Here is a 22,072-nt window from a genome sequence, read left to right as displayed (position 1 = left end):
CGCGCTTTATGGTCTGGCTTCCTCCTTAAATTTTGGACCTAAGCTATGTCATCTGCTTCATTCATTCCCACCTGCCTGGATATAAGGCTACTGTCTCTTTTCTCTTAATATTCCAGCCTCCTTCTTTGGCTCCAAAAAGGCAATCAGATCTAGTTTAGGTATAGCAAGACCCGTTTATTTAAAAATATATATATATTATATATATAACTATATATATAGTTTTGTTGGAGAGCCTCTAGTTTTCAATCCAGTATTGTCCTCAGTAGAGAAGACATCGTAGAATTCTAGAAAATTATTTCCCAAAATACTGTTTTCTGACACCCCTTTAGAATACACAGGAGGGATTTCCAAAGCTCAGATCTTGAGCTCCACTTCCAAGTATAATGGAAACAAAAACAAAGGGCAGGAAATAGAGTTTAAGTTGGGAGCAGTACAATTTTATGCAACTGCATTTTTAGAATTACCAGTAATCTACAGTAAATGATGCTGTTACCTTAAGGAAGGGCAGACTAAATTTAAAGATGAAAAAAAAATAAAATTTTTTCTCTGCATCTACAAACTCTTACTTATTTCCCTTACTGCAGGGATCTGAATTCCAGTCATGTATAGAAGAATCTTTGAAGACATAGTCTTTAAAGGAAGGAAAAAACCTTGAGTACGGGTTGGGAAATCTGGAAGGAACCTATCCTCAACCACAAAGAGGAGGTGTCCATAATTCTCTATTATCACATCCCTGTGTGTTGCAGCTCTGAAAATAAGTAATACATTGACCAAGTGGTGATGGGTAGGGTTCAAATTTACTGAAGACTAAGAGAAGTTAGGAAAACTGTTTCTGGCTTAGGTGTTTCCCCTACTTTATTCAGTAAGATCATTTTCAGCACAGTAATATGCTATAATGTATTCTCTAGCCCTGAAGTAAGAGGATGGCATATGACCCCCAAAAAACAATATAAATATTGTATGCTTCTACATATATTATCAAATAATGGTATCAAACCAAGCATATACATTTTATTTACTTTTTTATTTTTTTTATTTTAAAGATTTTATTTATTTATTCATGAGAGACAGAGACAGAGAGAAAGAGAGAGGCAGAGACACAGGCAGAGGGAGAAGCAGGCTCCATGCAGGAAGCCTGACGTGGGACTCAATCCCGGGTCTTCAGTATCACGCCCTGGGCCGAAGGCAGGCGCCAAACTGCTGAGCCACCCAGGGATCCCAAGCATATACATTTTAGAGTACTGTTTTTATGTCATACAGTATAAGTTGTATATATTAATTAGAAGGAAATGTTGATAGTTTAGAAGTGAACTTATAAAATTCTAATGTGAATTCAAACTTCACAACAGTGAATTGGAGACCTTATCTAAAATGTCAGTTCTGATTCAGGAGTTCTGGAGTGGGATCTGAGTCTGCATTTTTTTAAAGATTGTATTATTGATTTATTCATGAGAGAGAGAGAGAGAGTCAGAGACATAGGCAGAGGGAGAAGCAGGCTCCACTCAGGGAGCCTGATGTGGACTCAGTCCCAGGACTCCAGGATCACACCCCAGGCTGAAGGCAGGTACTAAACCACTGAGTCACCCAGGCATCCCTGAGTCTGCATTTTTAACAAGCCACTGGCCTATGGGCTAATAAGAATCTCTTGTCCTTGCAATGGATCACCATGGGAAATGTTGTTTATATTACCAAGGTTTTGACAGGAATGTCATATTTAAGAAAGTCATAGACTCAGATACAAACAGATAGCTTTTAAGAACTAAGGTCAACTTTATGAAACCAATAAAGTCCCTTAAAATTATCTACATGGTATCTTGCTTTCAGTGTTTCCTAGAGCCTTACCAGGTATGTAAGTAAGGTCACTTTCTGGCAGGCTTAAAAACCTGAAGATACATTTAAAAAAAAAAAAAGATTTTATTTGTTTATTCATTCATGAGACACACAGAGAGAGAGAGAGAGAGAGGCAGAGACACAGGCAGAGGGAGAAGCAGGCTCCATGCAGAGAGCCAGACGTGGAACTCAATCCAAGGTCTCCAGGATCATACCCTGGGCAGAAGGTGGCACTAAACCACTGAGCCACCTGGGCTGCCCAACCTAAAGATATTTGGAGGACTGAAGAAGAGAAGTAACCCAACTCTACAGATATTGCAGGTGAATTTGATGGCAAGTATTTGGCCTGCCTTCCTGAACTCACAAGGCTTTAAAGGTTCAATCTGAAGGGCACTTGGCTGGTTCAGTTGGAAGACAGTATTACTCTTGATCTTGGGGTCATGAGTTTGAGCCCCACATTGGATACAAAGATTATCAAAACAAAACAACTTAAAAAAAAAAGTTCAATCTAAAATTCCTTTTAAAGGGGATCCCTGGGTGGCTCAGCAGTTTAGTGCCTGCCTTCGGTCCAGGGCAGGATCCTGGAGTCCCATGATTGAGTGCCACATCAGGCTCCCTGCATGGAGCCTGCTTCTCCCTCTGCCTGTGTCTCTGCCTCTCTCACTCTCTCTCTCTCTCTGTCTCTCTCTCTGTGTCTCATGAATAAATAAATAAAATCTTAAAAAAAAAACTTAAAAAGATTTTATTTATTTGTTTGAGAAAGAGCATGAGTTGGAGGGAGAGGGAGAAGGAGAAGGAGAAGCAGACTCTCTGCTGAGGCTCAGTTCTGGAATTCCAGGATCATGACCTGAGCTGAAGGCAGACACTTACTGGACTGAGCCACCCAGGCACCCTTCATAGAGATATTCCAATGGCAGACAAGGAAAATCTGTCAGATTGGTACTGCCTGTGCCCCATCTGAAGAGACTTCAAGTCTGACATCTAGGAATCTTCCCACTGGCAGTATTCAGGATTCCAACATTGAGTTTATCATTCTTTCAACCACTTGCCTGTGTTTTAATCATGTAATTTCTGTGATATACTCAGAAATTCCACAAGTGAGAAAAGCTGTTTTACAAAATAAGATGGCTTTAGATATATTGATGGCATCACAAGGTGGAACTTGTGCCAGTACACACATGGAGTGCTATGCCTTTATCCAAGGTGAGTGAATCAGAGAGAGGACCAAATATCAACCTTGGAGAACCTGACACTCAGGCTTAAGGAAATGTTAGCTCAAAGGTTTAATTCTAGAAATTTTTTGGCTTAAATCTACTTTAATGTTTCTATCATGATATTAGTCTTTTTACTGTCAATTGTTCACTCTATAAATTGTTACCTTCTTGTGTACAGTGATCAACTCAGACTCACTCTAAGCTTATGATGGTAAAATGTCTAGATACTATAAATAATATATACAGTTCTGCATAAAGGTTAACAGTTTATACCTAGACATAGTGAAACTTCTCAAGCTATGGGGCACATCAAATTCCAGCTGAGGTCCTGGGTTCAACAACAGGGATCCCTGGGTGGTGCAGTGGCTTGGCGCCTGCCTTTGGCCCAGGGCGCGATCCTGGAGACCAGGGATCGAATCCCATGTCGGGCTCCCGGTGCATGGAGCCTGCTTCTCTCTCTGCCTATGTCTCTGCCTCTCTCTCTCTCTCTCTCTGTGTGACTATCATAAAAAAAAAAAAAAAAAAAAAGGCAACAAAAACATTTCTGAAGAAAGACCATGATTGTTTTAAAATTTGCTAAGCATCACTACTATAAAAAATAAACATTTGTGTATTAATTATACCACAATTCAGACACATTTTGAGAAAATTATTTCAGGAAGTGCTTCCCAAATCACATTTTAAGATGTGGAATCTTGCTTAACCTTTGCACCTTACCTGTATCACCTGCTTTATCGATTCCCACCTACCTGAATGTAAGGCTTCTTTCTCTTCACATCCCAGGGCTCCTTCTTGACTCCAAAGAAGTGACCATGTCTGGCTTAGATACAGCAAAACTCATTTATTTAAAAAATGAGAATATGAATTTTGTTGGATTCTTTCATTTTTAATCTAGTATTGTCCTCAGTAGAGAAGAGAGGACATTGTAGAATTCCAGAAAATGGTTTCCCCAAATACTGTTATTTGATGAGTTTGAATGGAATGATTTTATGGCATTTATAGGTTTACTAAAATATGAAGAATGGTAACAACAATCTTTCTTAGCATTTACTAGTCACTAGATAGCATTATAACAATTTTTATAAGTTAGTTCAAACAAACAAAAAAAAATAATTTAAGCGACCAAAATTTTTTTTCTCTTTTAGGAGAGTATTTTGACAAACACAAATGGAAGAAACTACGTTTTAACCAAGGTTATCTGACCTATATTTTATGTAACATAACACACAGGTCTACATATAGACTACCTTAAAGCAAAGTTCTGTAGGGACTAAGGGTACACTGCCCCAAGGTGGGACACTTTGGCATGAATTTCATTTGGGATAAAGGCAATTGATACCCTGTAGTCCCAAGAGAAACAAATTCACCTCCTGTAACTATGTAGAGGAATCTAAATTGGGGGTCCTTAGAATACGTGAGATTACCAGAAACATATTTTATCTGGGTGACCAGATGTGTGACAGGGCAAATATCTAATTACCAAACCTCTGCTCTTATTCCTTTTTAAAAAAATAATAAGCATGGGCAGGAGCAGAAGACAGGGAATCCCAAGCAGCCTCCAGCTGAGCGCAGAGTTCAACATGGGGTGCAATCTCATGATCCAAGTTCATGACCTGAGCCGAAATCAAGAGTCACTCAAATGACTGAGCCACCCAGGTGCCCTTGCTCTTATTTCCTTGTGACGTGCATTTCTCTACGTGAAAGTTCCAGACTCTCTTCCATACTTCAGGATGTCATAAATACCTCATTTTGCCTGAATGTCTTTGGGGTTTCCAGGTCTATGAGGATTCCTTCTACCTAGGATATTTAAGATCCAAGGACCCCAGGATCATGACCTGATCCAAAGGCAGATGCTCAACCACTGAGCCACCCAGGTGCCCTACTTAGGATATTTAATACGATCTTCTCCAGTTGTCTAATTTCAGTTGGATCCTTAGTCCAGCTAGAAGGACCTAAAGGGGATAGAAATGAATGCTCTCTGATAGGATCAGCACAAAATTGATCTAATGAGGGGATCCCTGGGTGGTGCAGCGGTTTAGCGCCTGCCTTTGGCCCAGGGCGCGATCCTGGAGACCTGGGATCGAGTCCCACGTCAGGCTCCCGGTGCATGGAGCCTGCTTCTCCCTCTTCCTATGTCTCTGCCTCCCTCTCTCTCTCTCTCTGTGTATGACTATCATAAATAAATAAAAAAAAATTGATCTAATGAACCTAGTATTGATCCTGTCAGTTCAGATGAAAGAATGCAAACTACAGGTCATATGGCCCCAGATACAGTTGTAACCAGCCAAGGAATATGTTGCCTAGGCTCAAGACATAGGAATGTAGCCCCACTAGCTTATAAGTAGTTAATCAGCACTATCCTACAGATATAATTACCAGATGCAAACCTCGAATATAAAATCTGTAACATAAAGGTGCTTTTCTCATTCATAGTCTTTTGAGATGGGATACAACTCTGAGGGGTACCAGGTGAAGTGGCACCAGAGGGTATCAACTAACATCTGGTAACATGACCTCATAGGTCTATACATTTTCATTTGTTTTATCCAGTTTCACCTTAGACCACAAAATTACATCACTTCTATGTAAGGAATTTCTGACAATAGAATCGCTTATATTCACTTTTTTCTAACAGTAAGGCAATGAAGTGCAATGGAAAGCTGAATTCTAACTGTAAATGCTTTTTTACATAAATGTAATGTTTTCAAATCTGATTAAGTCCAGAGAGATTTTCATGATATAATTTGATTTCCACATCAATAAAATATTAGATATACAACAATACAAATGAAGGAACAAGAATTTAACTTATAGTGAACTAAAATTTGCATGCACAAGGCACGTATTATGAAAACAGGTCACAATAAATTGAAATAGACATAATTTTGCTCAGTCACTAAAGAAAGCCCTTGATACCTCCATTTTCAGAGCATCAAATTTATTATTCTTGCTGATTTAAGAACACAAAACAAATACAGATCCCAGGGCTTACTTTCAGAGGGACCAGCATAGATTAACATTCTACAGTGATCCAATGTGGAAGTCAGTAAGGAACAGTAAATCACAGCATGAAAAAATGAAGAAGGTCCTTTTTCCTAGTGTCAGCAGACTACAACTGGTATGTTTCTTAGATATTTCTCAAATACTCCTGAGAAACATTTCATTTCTGAGACACTACACTAGTATTGATGTGCTTTAGTCTTGAATATAAAAGAATGTTGAGGTTTAAAATTTCTTTAATTAAAAAAAAATTCTTTAATAAATTTATTCAAACTTCACTCTATTGGCCTGAGGAGTATAATTGCCCAACTTGTTCAAAATATTAAAAAGGGATTCAAAAGAAGTCTGGGTGGCTTAGTCAGAAGGTCATCTGACCCTTGGTTTTGGGCCAGGTCAGGATTTTGGGATTTTACCTTGGGCTTCCTGCTCAATGACGACCCTCTCAGTCTCCCTCTGCTGCTGGAGGTCAGTCTCTCTTAAATGAATAAATAAATTTAAAAACAACAACAAAAAAACCCAAAAAGCTTTGCTGGAGCTTTTCTTTTCTTTTTTAAAGATTTTATTTATTTATTCATGAGGGAGAGAGAGAGGTAGAGACACAGGCAGAGGAAGCAGGCTCCATGCTGGGAGCCTGACATGGGACTCGATCCCAGGTCTCCAGGATCACACCCTAGGCCGAAGGCGGCGCTAAACCCCTGAGCCACCTGGGCTTCCCCTTGCTGGAGCTTTTCATAAGCAATTTCTAGATTTAACTTATACTTGCCATCAGACTTTGTCTACAATAACTACAGATTTGGTTGAATTCCTCTCTTTATGAAGTCACCTAGATATCCTAAAGTTCCTGCATCTGTTAGGAAGGGATCTTCCTTGCTTACCTGGGAAGGCTGCTGGGAACTCTATAAAGAAGGGATCAGGCTGATATTTCCAAGGAAGCTTTACTAGCTCCATAAGTTCAATCTTAGTTCCTTATAGCTGTCTTATCATATTTGAGTCTATCCAGCTAATTCTCAGCTATGATATTCTAGTCAAATTCCTGGCTATATAGTGTTTCTGATTATGTCTTACCACAGCGAGAACAGATTCTTATTGAAATTATGCAAATACAGATGTTGGCATAAAAATATAAGAATAGTTACTGAGTCTTTCTAAATTCTAGAGTAATCAGGTATGGATAAAAGAGAAATGTTTTAAAAAAAGATAAATGTTTAACTTGTTTACAAAGGTATATTTTCTGCCACTGCTGCAAGTCAGTTAAGAGAAAAAGTTTTAAATTTGTAAAAAAACAAAACATTTTAAAAAAGGTTTTATTTAAATTCCAGTTAGTTAACATACAATGTAATATTAATTCCAGGTGTACAATAGTGATTGTACAATTCCATACAACACCCAGTGTTCAACCATAAAAAAAAAAATGCACACCTTCCCATAATATTTAGCCCATATCCCGATCCAACTCCAATTTGGTAACCATCAATTTCTTCTCCATAGTTAAGAGTGTCCTTCATTATTTGCCTGTCTTCTTTTTTTCCCTTTGCTTGTTTCCTATATTCTACATAAGAATGAAATCCTATGGTATGTCTTTCTCTTAGATTAGTACACTTTAGCTCCATCTGTGACTTTGTAAATAGAAAGATTTAATTCCTTTTTATGACTAATAAACACACATATATACCCTATCTTCATTATTCATTTCTCAGTGAACACTAGGGCTAGACTGAAGTAAAAATGTTCACTGCCACTGACTGCTGAATTTCTCCTCTAACAAATCCATGGCACAGACAGAGCCAGACCATGAACTATAACCATCATGACACTAACTAAAGGAAGATCCCACACAGCATTGCAGCAGCTTCCCCAAAAGGTCACCCATCTATCTACAGGGGATCTAACATCTGTTGGGCTTATTTCCCTGGGATACTAGTGGTTTGTGCAACCACAACACAGACCTTGCTGATCTTATTTACTAGTGTCCAGGAAGCTTCTTCATCTCCAACATCCACACTTTCATGTGACATTTTTAAGCTACCCACAATGTTTGCATCATCCAGCTCCCCCTACTCCATCTATTGCCACTGATCTGGGCCTGAGCAGTCAGTTGTTGTCATCCAACGGGACGTGGTCCTCACTAATACACAGGAATTCAATTAAATCATGAAGATAAAGAACTTCCCTAATTCCCAGAAACTCACATTTGCCAATTCCTTATCTCCATTAGATTTATTCATCAGAAGACACCACCAAGAGCTGCCTGTGGCTTTTGAGTGCCTACAGGGAGTCACTGCCAATTTCCTCACCACATTAGAAAGGTTCTAAACATTTTAATAGGTCTTATTTTTCTTAGTTTAGTGCCATCATCATGTATTACTTATATTCACATCACACAACCCACATCTCAATGTCTGAATTTACGCCCAGTGGCACCCTATCTTTCTCATCTTAATTAAGGATTTACTGAGAACACTAGGCACAACACAGGGAAAGTGTCTGTGATGCCGATGTAGCTGGAAATAAAATGAGGATAAACAGAAATGGAGATCCGGAGAGAACTAGGAAAATAAACAAATAGAAGATATTTTTCTAAATCCAGGGAATCAGTTGTACAACCAAGGACAGCTGTCCTTTTCACATGTAGAATTCATGCCAATTCTTCATCTTCTGTATTTTCTACCTCTTACCTTGGGCTACAGTATCACTTCTATTGGAATATGTTTCTCCTACTTATGGGGTACCTATTGCACACCAACCACTTAAATGTTTTTTTTTTTTTTTTTTTTTTAAACCACCAGTTAAAAGTCTATTTTTACTTGATGGAAACCATGAAGTATTTAACCCATGGTGTATTTAACCACCGGTTAAAAGTGTATTTTTACTTCATAGAAACATCAAACACCCCCCTCACATATGAAGTGGGGCATATACCTTTATTATGGGCTTTGGTGCAGTGTGCTAGTCCCAGGGCTACATCCAGATTGGGCTATCCAAACTAAAATAGATAAACACTGTGGGACTCTTCTTTAAGAGACACATGAGGGGAAAGTCACGGTAGACAGGGGACATGGTTGCTCACAAGGACAGATTGGGGTTGTCATATCAGAAGTTACATTACCTTGTGACTTTGCAGCATATTGTTTAGGGAATGCACTAGTGAGAAGGATGGCTGTCAGGTTCAAGGCCCCGCAAAAACACTGGTCACACAAAATGTATGCCAAGCAGCAGTATCATGGAGTACTTAAGCTAATTAGTCTAAAAAAGCCCTATATAATCTGGAATATGTCCATGATAATATCCCAGAAGTCCCAAAGAGGAAAATATGATACAATAGATAAACAAGGGGGAAAATAATCACACATTTAAACTTCAAGGCCACTGAGAAAATGGATTCCTAGGTATGTTATTCTACATGATTACTGAATAAGTGATAGATTCTATAAGTTGCCTACAACTTTATATTAAATGAGATAGATTAACACTGATGGTGGGATAACCATTCATTACTCATCCATGATAACACATTAAAAACCATTATGTTTTATTAATTAAAATATATTAAGTTCACACACAGCCTAAGTTATACATTTCAAATCCACTCTATAATCCTTTTTGGAAATACAGAATACAAGCATTAAAAAGCATTTGTGTGCTGATATCATGACGTGGGAATAGTGATTTCCATTGTTTTCAGGCATGAGATCATTCTTAAAAGCTGTGTATGTACAATCCTTTGTTATTTTAGGAAAGAGTCATCCTCTTTTGATATCTTTAAGGATTTCTTCATTTCAAGCACATCAAGTGACGTCCTCTAACTTCTTACTATAGCTACTATGAAGATACATCAGTATTTTACTGGACTGCCACCTCTTTTTCCTCAAAGACCAGATAGTAAAATATTTTATTTATATCCAGGAGGTTCTTTAGTTTTAATAAATAAAGAATGATGTTCTCAACACCTCTTTCATAACTGACATTAATGTTATACCCACAAACAGCATCTCCACTTAGATTTTCTTCATATATTGTATATTATACTGTCCTTCTTCATCCATGGACAATTAGATGTATAGGAGTTCCACATAATGAAGCAGGGCATCTCATATCCTTGATGCAACAACAATCAACCACATACTTTCACAAACCCATTAGGAATATAAAGTATTTTTTTTTTTTAATTTTTATTTATTTATGATAGTCACAGAGAGAGAGAGAGGCGCAGAGACACAGGCAGAGGGAGAAGCAGGCTCCATGCACCGGGAGCCCGATGTGGGATTCGATCCCGGGTCTCCAGGATCACGCCCTGGGCCAAAGGCAGGCGCCAAACCTCTGCGCCACCCAGGGATCCCCAAACCCATTAGGAATAAATGAATTTACTGAAGTGATTTGAGAGTACAAATACATTAGTATTTGCTAGTCACAAATCCAAGATAGGATCCATGAACAATAACAACAAAAAAACCCCAAAACAACAATAACAAAAAAACAAAAAAACAAGGACATACTGAAATTAATTACACCTATGCAAAAATCCATTCACTTAGTCTTTTGAAGCATAATAGCATATATATTTTCTAAGTGTTTAACTTATTATTCCTTATGAGTATTTTGATGTAACGTCTGAATAGATTAACTCATATACTGCTTTCTACTTGATTTCTGTAATATTTATTGACAGTTGGTGTTCACTTACATATATTTCTAAATATTTACATCTTTCAAGTTACTTACCTTTATGTACTCTCTGATGTTTGCTATAGTGAATATTTAAAATGAAGGTCTTTCCTCATTCATTGTTTCTAGGGTTTGAATCTAGTGTGCATTTTGGGATACTGAGTATAGATTGAATTCCAGTTAAAGGCACTGCAACTTTCTCTACATTTTACATTTATCTATGCAATATAATAGTCATGATATTGAGCAAGTTGTGAGTTCCAACTAGAAGCTTACAACACTCTTTACCTTTATAATGTTTCTCCTCAGTATAATCTCTGAGATGCTGAAAAGGGTTGAGCAGTTTAAAAGTTTTCCCATGTTCTTTACATTTATAAGTTTTTCCTCAGTATAAATTGTGATGTTAAATAAAACTTGACCTCTGAGTAAAGGGCTTGCCAAATTCATCATTTTGGCAAAATCTTCTCTGATATACATTCTCTGATAAGGAATGAGCATTGCTTAAAAACCTTTCCACATTATTTACAACTTTATGGTTACTCTCCAATATGAAGTCTCTGATGTAGAATAAGGGGTGAGTCGTCCTTAGGAGTTTTCTCACATTCTTTAACATTGTAGAGTTTGCTCCACTGTGAATTCTGGATAATGAGTAAAGATTGAAGAGTGATTAAAGGCCTTCCCACATTCTTCACTTTCATAAGGTTTCCTTCAAGTATGAATTCTGTGATGTTGACTTAGGTGTGAGTGCTGGATAAAGGTGTGGCCACATTCCTTACATGTGTAAGGTTTCTGTCCAACATGAATTCTGTGATGTCGAGTCAGGTGTGAGTGCCGGTTAAAAGCCTTACCACATTCTTTGCATATGTAAGGTTTCTCTCCAGTATGAATTCTGTGATGTTCGGTAAGTTTTGAGTGCTGGTTAAAGGCCTTGCCACATTCTTTACATTGGTAAGGTTTTTCTCCAGTATGAATTCTGTGATGTCGAGTAAGATGGGAGTGTCGGTTAAAGGCTTGGCCACATTCTGTACATATAAATGGTTTCTCTCCGGTATGAATTCTGTGATGTTCAGTAAGTTTTGAGTGCTGGTTAAAGGCCTTGCCACATTCTTTACATTGGTAAGGTTTCTCTCCAGTGTGAATTCTGTGATGTCGAGTAAGGTTTGAGTGCTGGTTAAAGGCCTGGCCACATTCTTTACATTGGTAAGGTTTCTCTCCACTATGAATTCTGTGATGTTGAGTAAGGCTTGAGTGATGGTTAAAGACCTGGCCACATTCTTTACATTGGTATGGTTTCTCTCTAGTATGAATTCTGTGATGTTGAGTAAGGTTTGAGTGCTGGTTAAAGGCCTTGCCACATTCTTTACATTGGTAAGGTTTCTCTCCAGTATGAATTCTGTGATGTCGAGTAAGAACTGAGTGCTGGTTGAAGGCCATGCCACATTCTTTACATTGGTAAGGTTTCTCTCCAGTATGAATTCTGTAATGTCGACTAAGATTTGAGTGATGGTTAAAGGACTTGCCACATTCTTTGCATTGGTAGATTTTCTCTCCAGTACGAATTCTGTCGTGTTGAGTAAAGTGTGAGTGGTGGATAAAAACCTTGCCACATTCTTCATATTTGTAAGGTTTCCCTCCAATATACATAGGCTGATGTTGACACACTGTTGAATGCCAGTCAAAGGCTTTGCCACATTCCTTACAAATGTAACTTTTCTGGTCAGTACCGATTGTGTTATGTATGTTTACTCTTGAAGACTGACTAAACATGTTCCCAGGTTTATAACATCTATAAGAGTTTTTTCCCACATGAATTCTCTGATAATCACCTACACTGGAGGACTGGTTAAGAGCTTTCTCACATTCATTAAACTTAAAAGGATTCTCTTCCATAGGGATACTATTATGTATAATAAGGTTGGAGCTTTGATAAAAGACTTCCACACATTTATCATATTCATAATGAGTCTCTGGAAAATGAGTCCTCAGACATGTATTAACATCTGAACCTGGGTTAAATTTTTTCTCAGATTCACTGCATTGAGCAATTCCATTTTCATTGAAAATACTCTGGTAATTTTGTAGGGTTAACTCTTCAGTGAAGGACCTCTCAAATGAATCCCATTCAGAATTTTCTTCATTCTTAAATCTCTGATTTTCAGAAATATTTGACTCAAAGGTCAATCCAATCCTACTTTCAAAATGGTTGAAGTAATTATTTTCAGCATGGACTAGGCAACTTTCCAGATTTTCTAACTTTTCATTCTGCAAATATGTATGTTTAATCATTTGATTTGAGGCTGTGCTTATAGAAACACACTGCTTTGCAGAAGAGGCAGACTTAAGAAGGGAGGTTTTCCAAAATGTTTTATATCCTTCACCATCTTGGGCAGTGATATTCATATTATGCGCAGTTGTCTCAGTTTGGATACGTCCTTCATGATATATTTGGTGCTCTTCACTCTCCCCATCTTTGTTACAGTCTACCATGAAGTGTAAATTCTCAAGGGCACTATGTTTATATCTATGCACTGCCACATTTTGGAAAGAAGCTTCTATGCACAATGTTGGCAGGAAGCTCTGGGTGCCACTTGAAGATACTGCTGAAAGATATCAAATAACAAAAATAAAATCATTCTATTTACTACTTTCAGATAAACATAATGAAAACTTCTAATATGCAAAATTAAAATCAATCAGAGAACTTCAACAAGATGGCTGAGAAGGAATCATCAGGACTCTATTCTTCCATGGATACATAAACTTGCAAACAATGTACTGACTACATAGCCTAACAGATAGTTCTATGGTATTGTCATACTGGAGCACACATCACTTTCCTATATCTCAAAAAATCAGGAAAAGTACTATTTGAGCCTAAACCTAGAAGAAAGGAAGGAAATTTAAACTTAAAATAGAAATCAACAAAATAGGATATAGCAAAACAAGGAAAATATCTACAATAGGAAGAGTTGGTTTCAGAAAAGATCAACAAAATTGACATATTTTTATTTATTTACTTTTAAAGATTGTATTTATTTATTTATTTAATTTATTTTATTTATTTTTAAAGATTGTATTTATTTATTCATGAGAGACACACAGAGAGAAGCAGAAACACACAGTCAGAAGGAGAAGCAGATTCCTAAGAAGCCCGATGTGAGACTTGATCCCTGGGCCCCAGGATCACCGCCTGAGCCAAAGGCAGACACTCAACTGCTGAGCCACCCATGTGTCCCAAAATTGACATATTTTTAGCTAAATCATGGAAGAATGAAAGAAGACCAATAAAATCAGAATTGAAGTAGTGACAACTGATAGCATGGAAATAAAGCTAATTAAAAGGGGTGATGATAATTATATGCCCACAAATAGATACCAAAAAAAGATGTATAAATTTATGAAAAGCAGGACACCTGGGTGGCTCAGCAGTTGAGTGTCTGCCTTTGGCTGAGGGCATGATCCCAGGGTCCCCAGATCGAGTCCCACGTCAAGTTCTCTGCATGGAATCTGCTTCTCCTCCCTCTTCCTGTGTCTCTGCCTCTCTGTGTCTCTCATGAATAAGTAAATACAATATTTAAAAATAAAAATTTACAAAAAGGTATAACTTACCTGACTCAACTATAGAGGGAAAAGAAAATCTATTTATCTACCAGTACTAAGTAGATTGAAAAAGTAATTTAAAAAGAAACCTCCCATGGATCACTGGGTGGCTCAGAGGTTGAGCATCTGCCTTCAGCTCAGGGCATCATCCTGGAGACCCGGGACTGAGTCCCACATTGGGCTCCCTGCATGGAGCCTGCTTCTCTCTCTGCCTGTGTCTCTGCCTCTCTTTCTCTCTCTCTGTTTCTCATGAATAAATAAATGAAATCTTAAAAAAAAAAATCCTTAAAAGAAACAAAACAAAACAAAAAAAACCTCCCAAAACAAAGTCCTATGCCAGATGAATATTCTAGATAATTCAAAGAAACATTTATTTTTTTTTTTAATTTTTATTTATTTATGATAGTCACAGAGAGAGAAAGAGAGAAGAGAGGCAGAGACACAGGCAGAGAGAAGCAGGCTCCATGCACTGGGAGCCCGACGTGGGATTCGATCCCGGGTCTCCAGGATCGTGCCCTAGGCCAAAGGCAGGCGCCAAACTGCTGCGCCACCCAGGGATCCCTCAAAGAAACATTTAATGAGAAAGTATTTCTTTTTTTTTTTCAAGTTGTTTTTTCTTTTAATTTTTTTATTTATTTATGATAGTCACAGAGAGAAAGAGAGAGAGGCAGAGACACAGGCAGAGGGATAAGCAGGCTCCATGCACCGGGAGCCTAATGTGGGATTCGATCCCGGGTCTCCAGGATCTCGCCCTGGGCCAAAGGCAGGCGCCAAACCGTTGCGCCACCCAGGGATCCTGAGAAAGTATTTCAAAAAAAAAAAAAAAAAAAAAGAGAGAGAGAGAGAGAGAGAGAAAGTATTTCAGATCTCCTATAACATTTCCAAGGAGTAAAGAGAAGGGAAATTATCAAATACTCTGAGACATCAGCATTTACAGGTTATCAAAGCCAAGGAAAACACTATAAGCAAAGAAGACTACTACAAACTACTATGGTGACAAATAGGTAAACTCTACAATAAAAGGAAGCAACCTGAATCAAAAGCACGTTTTACTAATTTACAACGTAATCAAGTAGGAATTCCTCCTGGACTTCAGAGTGCTTCAAAATATAGAAATCTATAAATTTAAGACAGCACATTAATAGAATGAAGATCAAACATGACATGATCACATTTATTCATGCAGAACAAGAATGTGAGCATACTAGACACTGTTCCATGATTTAAAACACTCAGTAGGAATGAAAAGAATCCACCTCACCCTAATAAAGGCCATATATGTACTAAAAGATGAAATCTAACATATTCAAGAATAAAAGACCAATGCCTTCTGCTGTATGATCAGAAACAGGTAATGAAGTGACTTTACCACTTCCATTTAGCATAGTAGTGGATATTCTAGTCAGAACAATTAGGCAAGAAAAAATATATAAAAGGAATCTAAATGAAAAAGGAAAAGTGAAACTATCTTTGTTCACAGATGGCATGATATACAAAAACATTATAGAATCCATCTTTTAATTTTTATGCTATTTTATGCCAAATGGACATCATTTATATTGCTTATTTCTTTAATTTTCCCTACTAGACTTTCACTTTTCCATTTTTGTGCAATGTAAATGTTTGAGTTAAGAAAAACTTCAAATAAACAACATTATACTATAAGGAACAAGAGAAAGAAAAAATGTAGCTGAAATTTAGCTGAGGAAGGAAATTTTAAAAAATCAGAAATAAATAAAAACAAGAGGTCAGAATAAACAAAAACATTAAAATTAAACTAATGCAATCTCTATCAAAATTCCAATGTCATTTATGGCAGAAAGATCAAAATCATCCTAACATTCATATGGATGTCACAGGATAACACATATCCAGAACAATCTTGAAACTCAATACCACGTTAGTGGCACTACACTTCCAGATTTAAAGAATATGACAAAGCCACTGTTACCAAAATAATGTAGTACACACATAAAGACAGGGATAGAATAATGGAAAAGTACAGGTGAGCTGGAGATATACTTCTCCAGTGTGTTAATGTGTATGACAATGAATTGAAGATGTTATTAAAATTCATATACTGATTTGGATTTCTAAATTTTTTTTGACAGAGAGAGAGAGAGAATAAGTAGGCAGAGCAGCAGGCAGAAGGAGAGAGAAAAGCAGACCCTCAAACTGAGCAGAGAGCCTGATGTTGGGTTGGATCCTAGAACCCCAGGATCATGACCTGAGCTGAAGGCAGACGCCCAACCAACTGAGCCACGTAGGGGTCCCCTGATTTGGATTTCTAGGTGAGGCCCGAGTTTCCACATTTCTCAGAGCTTGCAAGTGACGCCAACATCTTATTCAAGAGCCACACTTTTAAATTCCAAAAATTTAAAAAAAAAAAGAGGAAATCATAGATGATTTTGAACCTAAAGTATATTGGGGAAATTACAACTTCTAACACCATAAATAGAAATAAGAATTTTTCTTGAACATTTACCACTCACTACATAATATTCTAACACCGTTTCATAAATCCAGCCATGAATCTATAATAACCTATGAGAAGAGAATTGTTCTTCATCTTTCAAAAAGTATCTTGGCAAAACACACAGACCACCATACAGAAGCAACTCTAAAAGAAGGTTCACATTAGGTTTCAAAGTGACAATGAGAATGCAAACATGATTAAACCACAGAACATATCAACTAAAAGGGTAAGTGAGAAAAAAAAATAAAATAAAAGGGTAAGTGAGGATAAAACATAACATAGAAAAAAATCACAAGTTAAATAAAAAAGAATAATAATGATAGACCAAAATTTTTTTACTGTCCTTCCTTGATTTTAAGAAATGTCTTCAGTGGCATAAAGCTTATACATCTATTTGTGGATGAAGGGTTTTGTGTCTTGTAAACACACTACAGAGACAGACACACACGGATATACCTGAAATAGCTATTGTTTCTGTGTCTCTTATGGTATTAAAAGTTTTTGCTCACTTGCCTTTGGGTTGAATTATATTTCACAATTTTAAGGCAGCGGAATATATGTGATGCATGTGTTCCTTCCATAGAGCAACAGAGAAAAGCTAAGGAAGAGTTGGACTGTGACATGATTGTGAAATAGAGTAGAAACTTGCAGGACCGGGGCTGACTGATTTACAATCTCCACTTCAAACACCACTATCTCCAGTAAATGCAGAAGACAGCCTTCATTTTCCAAAGGAGACTACAAACGAAGTGAAATAGAGAAGAGTTTCCAGATTCAATGAGATAATTAATGTATATCTTTCAGTAAATCCTCCCAAGGTATTTGATGATAAATGAGAAAATTACTATAGTGGAGGGATCTAACAGAGAGGACAGAGAAAATGAAGCACATGGACCTGTAATTGGTCACAGTGATGTCAGGCACCTAATGTTCAAAGGAAGTAACACAGTAAGTGCTGTAAAATAAATGTCCAAAACAACAAAGTAAGTCATAATCTAAATGTAACCATGAAACATTTATTTTATTCAGATATCAAGCTACATATAGGGTGCATACTCTATAAATTATTAATAGTGTATTTAAGCTTTGTTTTGTGTGCAATCACAGGCTTTCACAGGGTCCTCTTTGCAATCTGATGAGCTCAAACACACAGGTTTGGTCCAGAGACTCTGACATGGGAGGTTAACTGACATACAAGACTTGTGAAATCAGGGGCACCTGGGTGGCAGAGTTGTTTGAGAGTCTGACTCTTGGTTTTGGCTCAAGTTGTGATCTTGGGGTCCTAAAACAGGCCCACATAGGGCTCCATGCTCACTGTGGAGTATGCTTGAGATTCTCTATCACTCTCCCTTTGCACCCCCACCCACCCGCTCATGCTCTCTTTCTCTCACAAATTAATAAATAAATATTTATTTATTTATTTATTTATTTATTTATTTATTTATTTTTAATTTTTATTTATTCATGATAGGCACACAGTGAGAGAGAGAGAGAGGCAGAGACACAAGCAGAGGGAGAAGCAGGCTCCATGCACCGGGAGCCTGACGTGGGATTCGATCCCGGATCTCCAGGATCGCGCCCTGGGCCAAAGGCAGGCGCCAAACCGCTGCGCCACCCAGGGATCCCAATAAATAAATCTTTAAAAAAAAAATGAAACTCTCATCTCCTGTAGGTGACTCACCCTCACTTAAGAATATCCTCCAGGGTTCCTGAAACACTGTGGGATTTCTCCACTGCAACAATGATGGACTGGCAGTTTTCACAACAGCCCTAGTTCTTATACTTACCAATGTCCTGTCTAATTTTTTTCTCTCAAGGATGATGTTCTTCTATTCTCTCCTGAGGGTGCCCATAGCAAGGAACCTATCTGTACAAATGTATTGATCTAGTCTAAAAGGAAGAGGAACAAGTAAAGTTCATTTAACATCAGAGCTGAATCTACGGCTCCCTTATTTCATTTATCTCTGAGGTTTAACCAAAGAATGATAAAAATTGATAACTTTCTAAGTAGTAGGAAAATAGAAGAGGCACATCTCACATGAGAACCAAGAGATTAAGCCAAATCTGCATTGAGTCCAGCTTCAGTTCAAAGAAGAGCACTATGTTTGAAAAAAAAAAAAAAAAAAGAACAAAAACAAAAAATACTTTAAAAAAATACTTCTATAATCAGAAGCACACCACCACTTCTGAGCAGTCAAACCCTGAGAATGTATGCTCCACACAAAATTCCAGGTCTACACCAGAGAAGATGAACAGTTTAAAAAAGATTCTTACACATATCGAAAAGGAAAAAATAGGTGAGCTGGAGTCCTTTCCTCCCTTTGCTTTTCATTTAAGCTAACATCACCCCTGCATGGTGAACTTGATCAGCCACTCCTCTCTGGGGCTCCTTTTAGTTCTCCTTCTTCCAGTCATCATGCCAAACATATTCTTGGAAATAGCTTCCTCTTTGACAAGTAATGCAGGTACAATCTGCTTCTGGTTGCGGGGCTGGATTTCTTAGCTTGACACCACAGATCTCATAGCCTTTATAAATATGAACTTGGGCAGCTCCGGTGGCGCAGCGGTTTAGCGCGGCCTGCAGCCTGGGGTATGATCCTGGAGACCTGGGACCAAGTCCCACATCGGGCTCCCTGCATGGAGCCTGCTTCTTCCTCTGCCTGTCTCTGTCTCTGTCTCTCAATAAATAAATAAAATCTTAAAAAAAAATAAAAAAATAAAAATATGAACTTTTCCCTAATTCCCAACATTTACTAATGCCCACTACTATTGCAGGGTACAGGATCTCTTCAGTTTTCATCTCTGGCTTCCTCCTAAAAACTCACTTTGTGTAAAATGAGCATGGGCAGAAAAATCAGTTGCACTTTCCAGTATCCCCAGAAGAATCCACTTATACAAAAAAGCCTTCATGAGACATTTGGCCACTATTACATACACTTCAATGATGAGAGGTAAGACAGAGCACATTGCAGGGAAAACAACTGACAAAGTCTAATAGAAATTACTTTTCTTCCTTGTATCTCCTGGACTGCTTAGCCTATGAGGACTCCATGCTTTTCTCCATCCTATTCACTTCTCCATCCTGTTGAGCACACTTTCCTCTGTCCTATATCCTAAGGTCCTTTCTCTACACTTTACATTTTCTGCATTATGTTACATATAAATTTGCTATCCTAAGTCTATATCCTACTATGAATACCTAGGATCACCCTCATTTGGAGAGCAGGTTAGCTTTCTTTACATACAACTTAAAAAAAATTATTTATTTATTCATGAGAGACACACAGAGAGAAGCAGAGACATAGGCAGAGGGAGAAGCAGGCTCCTTGTGGGGAACCTGATGCAGCACTGACTCCCAGGACCCTGGAATTACAACCTGAGCCAAAGGCAGATAATCAACCGCTGAGCCACCCAGGTGTCCTCTTTACATACAACTTCTTAACAAAGTAGTTCAATCTTGCATATTTGTGTATATGCATGTATACGTATATACATATTTGTGTCTTGTATGCATATGCATATGTATATGCATATTTGTGTCTTTTTTCTATTAAAGTATACTTGACATGAAATGTTATATCAGTTGAGTTTTACAACATGATTTCACAACTCTATAGGTTCTACTATGCTCTGCACAAGTGAGCTACCATCTGTCACAATACAATGCTATTCTAATAGCATTGACTATATTACCTATATCTTTCATTCCATGACTTATTAATTCCATAACTAGAACTCTGTATTTCTCATTACATTTTACCTATTTTGCCCATCCTATCACTCGATTTCACTCTGCTAACCAGCAGTTTTTTTCTATTTATGGGTCTGTTTCTGCTTTTTTTGTTGTTTCTTGCTATTTGTGACAATGTGGACAGACCTAGAAGGTATTATATGCTATGTGAAATAAGTCAGACAAAGAAAGAAAAATAGCATATGAATTAGCTAATATGTAAAACTAAACAACAAAACAAAAGAACAAACAAAAGGTAAAAACTGGCCCATGAATGTTTATTTTGTTTTGAATAAAATGCATGCCTGGGTAATCTTGAGAACTATAGGGGCACCTAGGTAGCTCAGTCAGTTGAGCATTTGCCTTCAGCTCAGGTCATGATCCCAGGGTCCTGGGATTGAGCCCCACATCTCCCTCTCCCCTGCTCATGCTCTCTCTCTTCCATAAATAAATAAATAAAAAAAATCTTTAAAAAATTTTTGAGAACTATAAAAATTGCAAGACTATATACTGTATATAATGTAACAATTTGCCTGTAACAATCTTCCAATCCTGGCAAAACATAAGAGGCCCTTAGATCAAAGTCCAAGCATCTCACAGCTCATGACACAGCAAACACCATAAACGTCTTGTTCATACTAATTTCACTTGCCAGCTTCCCACCCCCAACTGATACAGGTAGATGTTGCACATGCAGTTGATTTGTGTCACATCTATGACACCTGGAGCATAGGAAGCCCGGATAACTTAAAAGAATATCTAGCACATCTGCCCAAATCTTTGCCATGGAAGGAGACATACATTTTCCTGTACAATAAACAAATCATCGATGTGGTCCTGTGAGATTGCTAAACATCACTAGAGGCAGGAAAAGATGGAGCGAAATCACAGGAGAAGTCTGCTCCAAGATTGTGATGATTTTAATGGATGTGAAGACTTGTGCAAACAAACGAAAGCACAACACAACATTTTTAGAATACATTTCAATTTGTTAGCTAATTTAATGGGGAAAAAAAGAAAAAGAACAGAAAACCTAAGTCACTAACACAAAGCACGACACTGATTTTTAATTGATTTCAGAATAAAATTATAAAACTAAAGATATTTTTAGGAAAACACAAAGTATTCTGTCTCTGAGGTCTTAGTATAAGGGAAGATTTCTAAAAACAATAAAAACACTAACCATGAAGGGTGAACTGACAAATTGGATTACATTAAAATTAAGAACTCTGAATCACAAACTCAAGAGATAGAAAGGAGTAAGAGAGGAGACAAAGAACTCATTCTCAGCATATATACAAAACTACAAAACGGAAGAGAAACATATTACAACAGAAAAAAAAAAGGGCAAAATAACCCACTAGTTATTTTGAAAAAGAGATTATCCAAAGGTTAACCAAATTCCATACTCACAGGAAGTAACAAACAATAAAAACAAATAAAACCATAACTTTGTAACATCACATACCAACCAGAAGATTACCGTGAAGAAAAAAAAACTACATAAAATACCAAGTTTTGGGAAGTATGTGGATAGGTCAGAAATTAAATATGCTGTTG

General features: G+C 37.5%; 1 protein-coding gene across 1 annotated transcript in view; it reads right to left on the bottom strand.

The window, feature by feature from the left end:
- Positions 1 to 22,072, bottom strand: part of LOC140607896 (uncharacterized) — a 130,854-nt gene that overhangs the window by 40,358 nt on the left and 68,424 nt on the right. The window contains 2 exon segments of the mRNA XM_072782560.1: positions 11,114 to 11,330; positions 11,333 to 13,306. Of these exon segments, the coding sequence (XP_072638661.1) occupies positions 11,114 to 11,330; positions 11,333 to 13,306 (2,191 nt within the window).

This window comes from Canis lupus, chromosome 1 (genome assembly GCF_048164855.1).
Source record: "Canis lupus baileyi chromosome 1, mCanLup2.hap1, whole genome shotgun sequence".
NCBI lineage: Eukaryota > Metazoa > Chordata > Mammalia > Carnivora > Canidae > Canis > Canis lupus.
Note: the sequence above shows the minus strand (reverse complement) of the source record. Positions and strands in the feature narration are given on the sequence as shown.